A 9,449-nucleotide genomic window follows, 5' to 3' on the forward strand; every position below is an offset into this window, starting at 1 on the left:
TCAATGGACATGAGTTTCAGTAGGCTCCAGGAGTTGGTGATGGACATGGAAGCCTAGCATGCTGCAGTCCATGGGGTCACAAAGAGTTGGACACGACTGAGTGATTGAACTGAACTGAAGCACTATGACAGCATCTATCAAAGCTGAACCTAAGAATGCCATGTGAGAAATTTTAAAATTATATATAAAAAAAGAACTTGACTTTAAAAAAAAAGAATACCATCTGATCTGGCAATTGTACTCAGAGACATGAACAACAGTCACAGCAAACTATTTTTAATAACCCCAAACAAACCTAATCTCTGTCAAGAGTAAACTGTGTATATAAATGATGTCATACCCATACAGTATCTTCCTGCATACATACAGGGCTTCCCTGGTGGCTCAGATGGTTAAGAATCTTGCAGCAATGCAGGAGATCTGGGTTCAATTCCTGGGTTAGGAAGATCCCCTGGAGAATGGAATGGCTACCCACTCCAGTATTCTTGCCTGGGAAATCCCAGAGACAGAGGAGCCTGGCCGGCCACAGTCCTTGGGGTTGCAAAGAACTGGACATAACTGAGGGACTAACACTTTCTTCAACACCCATACAGTAGAATATTCTAGAGCAGTAAAACATACAAACTATCTCTACAGACAGACACATGAACAAATCTCACAAACATAATGCTGAGCTTAAAAAAAAGCCAGCCACAAAAGAATAAAAACCAGACATTTCTATTGACACAAATTTCAAAAGCAAGCCAAACCGAACTACAGTGATAGCAGCCAGGGAGTAGTTGCCTTCGGAGAAGAGAGAAGGTGTAATGACCAGAAAATGGCAGCCCACTCCAGTATTCTTGCCTGGAAAATCCCATGGACTGAGGAGCCTGGTAGGCTACAGTCCATGGGGTCGCAAAGAATGGGACACGACTGAGCGACTTCACTTTCACTTTTGACCAGAAAGGGTCATAGGTAGGGTTGCCATGTAAAATACAAGCTGCTCAGTTAAATACGAATTTCAGATAAACAACAGAGAATCTTTTTTTTTCCATTTATTTTTATTAGTTGGAGGCTAATTACTTTACATCGTTACAGTAGTTTTTGTCATACATTGAAATGAATTACCCCAATGTTCATCGCAGCACTGTTTATAATAGCCAGGACGTGGAAGCAACCCAGATGCCCATCAGCAGATGAATGGATGAGGAAGCTGTGGTACATATACACCATGGAATATTACTCAGCCACTAAAAAGAATTCATTTGAATCAGTTCTAATGAGATGGATGAAACTGGAGCCCATTACACAGAGCGAAGTAAGCCAGAAAGATAAAGACCATTACAGTATACTAACACATATATATGGACTTTAGAAAGATGGCAACGATAACCCTATATGCAAAACAGAAAAAGAGACTCAGATGTATAGAACAGACTTGTGGACTCTGGGAGAAGGCGGGGGTGGGATGTTTCAAGAGAATCTTTTAATATAAGTAGATCCCATGCACTATTGGGGACATGTATTTTTACTTGCTAAATCTGGCATCCCTAGTCAAGATTGATGCTTTGGGAGTCCTGGTAATATTTTCCTTCTTGATATCCATTCTATAAGCATTCATTGTGCATTTTTCTGTACATGTATTATACTTCACAATAAAAAAACTTTAAAAAAAGCAAAATTACACTCAGTACAGCCTTGCAGATTTTAAAATATCTCATCCAACCACTGTTCTTCCTACTCTTAATCACTGTATGTGAGAGCTGAGGATCTGAAGTGTTGCTAGGTCCAAAGCTGTGGGATCTACATTCAATTTTGATTAGAATTACTTTTACACAGCATGCTTCTTTATTTCTGGAGTCCTTTTTCATGCCCTTTCAGGGGTTTTACTTAATTTGTGACTGGTTTAATCTTATCAAGGGCTTCCCAGGTGGCTCAGTGGTAAAGAAACCACCTGCCAATGCAGGAGACACAAGAGATACAGGTTCGACCCCTGGGTCAGAAAGATCCCCTGAAGTAGGAAATGGCAACCCACTCCAGTATTCTTCCCTGGGAAATCCTAGGGACAGAGAAGCCTGGTGGGCTACAGTCCATGGGGTCACAAAGAGTTGGACACAACTAAACAACAATAACCTTACTGAAGGGCACCGTTAGGATGGAAGGCCAGCCTCTACCCATCAACCAAGAAAGCACAACCAGTGGTCAAGAAAGAAGCTGAACTGACCAGCCAACCTTCAGGGGTCAGAGTGCACTGGCCTGAAGCTACAAGAAAACTGGTACCTTAGGGCCAACAACTTGGATACAGACACTGTTCAGCATCCATAAAGTCGAATGCTTCAATCTGCAGCCTGTTTTCTAAACTTACCAGAGGTTTACACAAATACCTTGAGTGGTTCCATCAATTTCCCTTCTTACAGATACATATGGAAAACCCCAGCAAAGAGTAGGGACCAGTGTAAACAAAAATCTGAGTCATTTTTCTGTTGTGGATTAAAGAAGATGCTATTTACTGGCAAAAGTTCTTGCATGCTCACGGTTTTTAATGTTGTGTTGTTTGGTACTTTCATCTTGTTTTGAAATGAACCATTCCCAATCCTAAATGAAGAAAGAACTACAAGTTTGGATCCTGCTCTCTATAACATTTAGGATCAAACTTCATAGGCCAGTGGAACCCTTACCCACCCCCAACCAGCCTTGAGGGTGCCAGGTTTCTTCACTTTAATAACAAACTCTTTCACAAAGGGTATTAAGGACAGTGATTAGGTTCCTGGGCTGTGGAGACCGGTTGCCTGGAGGAAACCCAGCTTCACCACTGAGACTATGTAGCTCTGTCACTCAGTGAGTGACTCATCGCTCTGTGCCTCAGTTTCTGCAACTGTAAAATAGGAATTAAAAATAGCTGATACAAAGGGCTGTTGGGAGCATCTAACACCGTGTAAGGTGATTAAAGCACAGCCCCTGGCACACCTTCAGTGCTCATCGATGACTGTCATCAACCCTACCACCGGCTACCTTCGAGGGTCTTAGCATCTATAAGGACCCTACTTCTGTATCTAATGTAGGGAAAGCATCTAGATGCAGCTGGACAGAGGGGGAAGGGAAGGTAGAGAGAAGGGGAGGTAGTCCAAGAGCCTACAAAGTTTGACTCAAGCTGCGCCCAATCCACAGAAGGTGAAGCAGCGTTAGGAGGCCAGGGAAGTGGCCACACCTGGACCCCAAACTTTGGCTGGGACCTCTGACCTCGGGTGCCCTCTCTACTCACATTACGGTTGACGCTGTTGCCGGGCAGCAGCGGGAGGGCCATGACTTCGAGGGTCCGAGGGTCAAGGCAGGCAGCGACCACCTTTCTGCCGCTTTGTTTGACCCACCCCCCCACAGTCCACGTTACCCAGAGACGGAGGCGGTGTCAACGGAAGGAGGAGGGGCTTCCGCGGGCCGGGGCTCGGGACGGGACCGGGGCGGGGCTAGGCGGAAGCTGTGCGCGCGCGCGCGCGCGCGCCTCTCCCCGCCCACCCCACCCACTCAGCCGGGTACCGGTCTCCCCCGAGGCTTTTCTCTCCACACGCTTTGTGCACATACAAAGACTGTCAACCTCACCATTCCCCGCCCCCGCCGCTTGCTGTTTTAACCCTTTGATAGGGCTCAAAGCCCTTCCTGCACTGAAGCTCCTGTTTCTCGCGCATTTCTGTTTCTCGGCATTTGGCTAATCAATTTAGTTCATACAGAAGAGTGCAGAAAATAAAATGACACCCGTGTGCTCACAGAAATGTAACACCAGTGCACGTTACATTTACATCAGCTTTTACTTTGTAATTAAAACGTTCCAGATGAATCCCACGCCACACAAATCCCAAGCGTCTCCCACCCCCCTCCCACCACTACCACCGAGAAAATCCATTCAGCGGTAACCACCATCCTCAATCCTTCCTCTGTACTTTTTTCCGTTTGAACGAAACATTTTGTAAGATGCTTATTCGTGGTGCAGTCATGGTGGCCAGGGGCGGGGTCAGGTGGCACAAAAAGTGGCCTTTGTCACTCCATCAGGCACCCAAGATACCCAAGCCAGCGGCTCCTCTCCCCACATCTACAGCTACTCCGTCCCTGAGACCTATTCGACTGTTTGAACACTTCGGGTAACTCTCAGCCACCACATCCTCTGTCTCAGTCGAGACCCTATTATTTCTTGCCTGGTTTTCTTTTAAAACAAAAGCAAACACTTCAGAGCCATCCTCTTATGTAATTCATGGCGCACTTGTTACTCTTCAGCTTCAATATTCTAGCTGTCACGAGGCAGGCCAATTCCTTAGCCTGGTCAGAGCCTATGTCAGTAGGTGCCCACGAACGCCCTCCACCCCTTTCTTTGCCCCGTTCCTCTAGTCCAGCTCTGAGGAATCACTGACAGTTTCTGCCCTTTGGGATTTTGCAAATTTCACTATCTGCTGGAAACACCCTTCCTTGCCATCTCTCACCTGGGTAACCCCTTCTGGTCTTTCAGGGGTTGGTTCAGGGCGGGAGAGAGGTGTGGAAGGCTTTGCCATTTCCGGGAAGCATTCCTCCACCTTCTCCACTCGCCCGTTGTTAGCTGCCCGTTCTAATGGTGGCTTTTGTGGTACTGCATTGTAATCTCGGCTTTACTTGACCCTCTTCAAATGCCCACCAATTCTCCCAGGGCAGGAACTCTCTCTCTCTTTTCTTATTCCTTAAAAATATACATTATGGATTTTCTGTCTTTATAAATTTCACCCTATGAATTTCTGATACCTGCTTTTTTCACCTAAGATTTTGTTTTTGAAATTTCTACATGTTAACACATGTAGCTCTGTTTAATTCATTTTAAACGAATTGTATGATTATACCACAAATCACTGATCCATCTGTTGATGTCATCTGTTGATGCCTATGAGGTTGTTTTCTAGTTTTTCACTAGTTATCAATGCTGGAGAGAGCAACCCTCTCCTGTTTCTTTGAAGATTATCTAGGCTACATACCTAAAGGTGGAATTGTTCACACATTCAACTATACTAGATCTCCAGAATCTTTAAACCAATTAAGAAAGTCCCTTTTCACCTACATCCTTTCAACGAAAGTTATTACATTTGAATAAATATGAAATGGTATGCCATTGTTATTTTAATTTGTTTCTTTCTAATTCCTAGTGCAGTTAGTCATCTTTTCACAGGCTTCTTATCTTCTTCTGTGACTCGTCCATTCATATCTTTTGCTGATTTTTCTATTTGATCATTTGTAATTTTAAAAATATCTTCTGGATACTAATCTTAGGCATAGCAAATATTTTCTCATCATTTGCGGTTTGGTTTCTCCATGTATAGATTTCTTTATTGTACATGAATATGTCATTTTACTCTACTCAAATAGATCATTCTTTCTCATTATGGTTTGTGCTTTGTACATGAATTCAAAAATTCCTATAGAACAAAATTTTTCTCCTACATCTTCTTACAAATATTTTTAAATGTATCTTTTTCTTACTTTTTTAATTTGAAATAATTCAAAACCAATAGAAAAGTTGGAAGAACAGTACAAACAACTCCTGTTTAACCTTCACCCAAATTTCCCCAATTGTTTTATATTTTACCATGTAGTTTATCATTCCCTCTGTATACACAAGTTTTCCATTTTAGAGTAAATACCAGATATCATACCCTTTTACCCCTGAATACTGCAGTTTATATTTCCTAATAACAAAGACATGCTCTTATATAACTAAAGTACAATAATTAAAATCATAAAGTTGGTATTAATTAATAAAATATTATTTCTCACTAAATATTTAATGCAAATTTTGTCAATTTTCCCCAAAATGTTCTTCTTAGCAAAAATAAAAAAAAATAGTTTGAAAAATCCGGTCCAGATCTCATCTAACATCACAAATTACTAGCTTTTTGTTTATGGCATTTTAGCAGGAACACCACAAGAGAATGTCTGTGTCCTTCTCAGTCATCAAAGGAGCAGGTGCATAATGTGTATTTTAACCATCAATGGTGAAGTTAACTTCAGTCACTTGGTTAAGGTACTGCATACCAATTTTCTCCACTGTAGTGTCTTTTTTTTTTTTGCCTTTTTTAATTAGTAAGAATTCTGTCAGGAGATCATTTGGAACTATGTAAATACCAAGTTCCTCATTAAATTACTAGTGTCAATTGATGATTTTGCCCACATCATTTATTACTATTGTGATGGCCAAAGGATGTAACTCCACCATTCCTTCTACATATTTTAGTTGGCATTCTAGTACAAGCAATAACTTTTTTCCTAATTATTTATTTATTCATTCATTTATATCAGAATGTTCTATAGACTCTTGTTTTATTCAGTGTATTATAATCTGTTACTATTATTTATTTTGATGTAAAACATGTCCTACATTTAGTCAGTGAAACTCCCTCTAAGCTGACTCTTCTGTCCTTTTGTCCATTCTTCAAGCGCTTCCTTGTACTCTGCCACTACAGGATATTAGAGATGTCTGTAGATATAGTTAGATATGCTTCACTGGTGGCTCAGATGGTAGAGAATCCACCAGCAACGCAAGAGACCTAGGTTCAATCCCTGGGTTGGGAAGATTCCCTGGAGGAAGGCATGGCAACCCACTGCAGTATTCTTGCCTGGAGAATCCCATGGACAGAGGAGCCTGGTGGGCTATAGATAGGCACAGATAGCTTTATCTCTTTTAATTTCTGTCTTTGGATAGATAGATAGATAGATACAGATAGATAGATAGATATTAAAACCCATGAGTTTATACTGATATGTCCAGTTTCAGTCAACACAATAGAGTACACATTCGAGTTCCCCTTTCCACATTTTTAACACCCTTCTCAAACTGTAAGAAGTCTGATTCCAGTTACCTTCAAAATAGTTACTTATTTGCTCAATGCTAAAAGACCCCCCAAAACGGTTTCAGAGTAGCTAACTCATATCATTGTGAAAACAAGCCTACTAACTAAAGTTCAATATAGGCGTTCAGGTTTTTTGCCTTTAGTCAACATATTTAGTCAAAATACTGTGTACCAAAATAACTTGGGTGTGTTTCCCCACTTTAGTTCTCCCCTCCCTGTTTAATTATGTTACTTTTGTTACTCATTTGAAAAACATTCAGCTTCATTCATTTTGACTAGCCAAAGCCTTTGGCTGGGTGAATCACAACAAACTGTGGAAAATTCTTATAGAGATGGGAATACCAGGCCACCTTACCTGCCTTCTGAGAAACCTGTATGTAGGTCAAGAAGCAACAGTTAAAACCTGACATGGAACAACAGACTGGTTCCAAATTGGGAAAGGAGTATGTCAAAGCTGTATAATGTCACCATCCTTATTTAACTTATATGCAGAGTACATCATGCGAAATGCCAGGCTGGATGAAGCACAAGCTGGAATCAAGATTGCCAAGACAAATACCAATAACCTCAGGTATGCAGATGACACCACCCTTATGGCAGAAAGCGAAGAGGGACAAAAGAGCCTCTTGATGAAAGTGAAAGAAGAGAGTGAAAAAACTGGCTTAAAACTCAACATTCAAAAAACAAAGATCATGGCGTCTGGTCCCATCACTTCATGGAAAATAGATGGGGAAACAATGGAAACAGTGACAGACTTTATTTTCTTGGACTCCAAAATCACTGCAGATGGTGACGGCAGCCATGAAATTAAAAGACACTTTCTCCTTGGAAGAAAAGCTATGACCAACCTAAGATAGCATATTAAAAAGCAGAGACATTCCTTTGCCAACAAAGGTCCGTCTAGTCAAAGCTATGATTTTTCCAGTAGTCATGTATGGATGTGAGAGTTGGACTATAAAGAAAGCTGAGCACTGAAGAACTGATGCTTTTGAACTGTGGTGTTGGAGAAGACTCTTGAGAGTTCTTTGGACTGAAAGGAGATCAAACCAGTCAGTTGTAAAGGAAATCAGTCCTGAATACTCATTGAAAGGACTAACGCTCAAGCTGAAGATCCAGTACTTTGGCCACCTGATGCAAAGAACTGACTAATTAGAAAAGACCCTGATGCTGGAAAGATTGAAGGCAGGAGGAGAAGGAGATGACAGAGGATGAGATGGCTGGATCGCATCACTGACTCAGTGGACATGAGTTTGAGCAGACTCCAGGAGATGGTGAAGGATAGGGAAGCTTGGCATGCTGCAGTCCATGGAGTCGCAAAGAGTTGAACACGATTGAACGACTGAACTGAACCGCTTTGTTCTGTTCCCATTTGTAGCCCACACTCAAGTTTTTTGCTCCATCCTTGTCTATTTCTTCTTTGTCTTTCTTATTTTGTAGTTGTGTTTCTCCCATTTTCATTTGATTAATGTAGCCAGTGGTTTATATATTTTGTTACTTTTTTCAAAGAACCAGAATTTTTATTTATTACTCTGACCTATTGGTTTCTAATCCTAATCTTCATTAATTTTCTACTCTTACCTTTATTTTTTTCTTCCTTATGCTTTCTTTTGGTGCATTTGTTGTTCTTTCTCTCACTTTTTAAGTTGATACAATTCATTCACTTTTATTTTATTGATGTAAGTGTTTAAGTGTATGAATCTTTCCTCTGATATCTAAATGTATCCATATATCCAAGTATGTATACATGTATCCAAGTATGTTTTCATACTTTTTTATTCTAGTTTTATTTCACTGTGATAATAAAGTGTTGTTTGTAATATTTCCATTATATAGAACCTACTGTAGCTTTCTTTGTGACCTAATATTTGATGGATTTTTGTAACTGTTCTATGTTGAGAAGGAAGGCATGCATACTGGCTATTATTAAGTCCTAAGGTTCCTTATAGATCAATGAGATCTATTTTGTTGATTATGTTGTTTACTTTTTCTGTATCCTTATGTTTCTGCCACTTGATCTGTTCTGCACTAGGAATGACCTATTGAACTTTCCTACTAGCAATCTGTTTCTATCTGTATCATCTTGTATCTATAGTTTCTGCTTTTAAAAGATTTTTAAAGATTTGTAAATGTTATACTTAACATTGTGAAATTGGATTTTTGCATTATAAGTTATCTGTTTTTGTCACATTTAATTATTTTTGAATTCTACTTTATTTGATATCAAGGATCAAAATCCCCACTTATTTGTTATTTCCATTTGCCCGTGTCTTTATTTTTAGCCTGTATGACTCAACTTGGATGTATCTCCATACACCATACATTTGAGTGTTGCTTTTAAGCCATATTGCAAATATTTTTCAGGTTTCCCTGATGGCTCCATGCCAGTGCAGAAGACATCAGTTCGATCCCTAGTCCTGGAAGATCCCACATGCCATGGAGCAACTAAGTGCGTGTGCCACAACTATTGAGCCTGTGCTCTAGAGCCTGGGTGCTGCAATTACTGAGCTCACATGCTGCAACTACTGAAGTGCGTGCACCCTAGAGGCCATGCTCCATGACAAGAGAAGTTTGCACACTGCAACCAAGAGTAGTCCTCTCTGCAACTAGAGAAAG

General features: G+C 40.6%; 1 protein-coding gene across 1 annotated transcript in view; it reads right to left on the reverse strand.

Annotated features, from left to right (window-relative positions):
- The window catches only part of EFHC2 (EF-hand domain containing 2), a 220,482-nt gene extending 217,067 nt beyond the window's left edge, over positions 1-3,415 (reverse strand). Inside the window, exon 1 of the mRNA XM_070461814.1 lies at positions 3,242-3,415. Within this exon, the coding sequence (XP_070317915.1) occupies positions 3,242-3,283 (42 nt within the window). The 5' untranslated portion in view covers positions 3,284-3,415. The remainder of the gene's footprint in view (positions 1-3,241) is intronic.
- Between the last annotated feature and the right edge of the window lie 6,034 nt (positions 3,416-9,449).

Source organism: Odocoileus virginianus, chromosome X (genome assembly GCF_023699985.2).
Source record: "Odocoileus virginianus isolate 20LAN1187 ecotype Illinois chromosome X, Ovbor_1.2, whole genome shotgun sequence".
In the NCBI taxonomy this organism is placed as follows: Eukaryota; Metazoa; Chordata; class Mammalia; order Artiodactyla; family Cervidae; genus Odocoileus; species Odocoileus virginianus.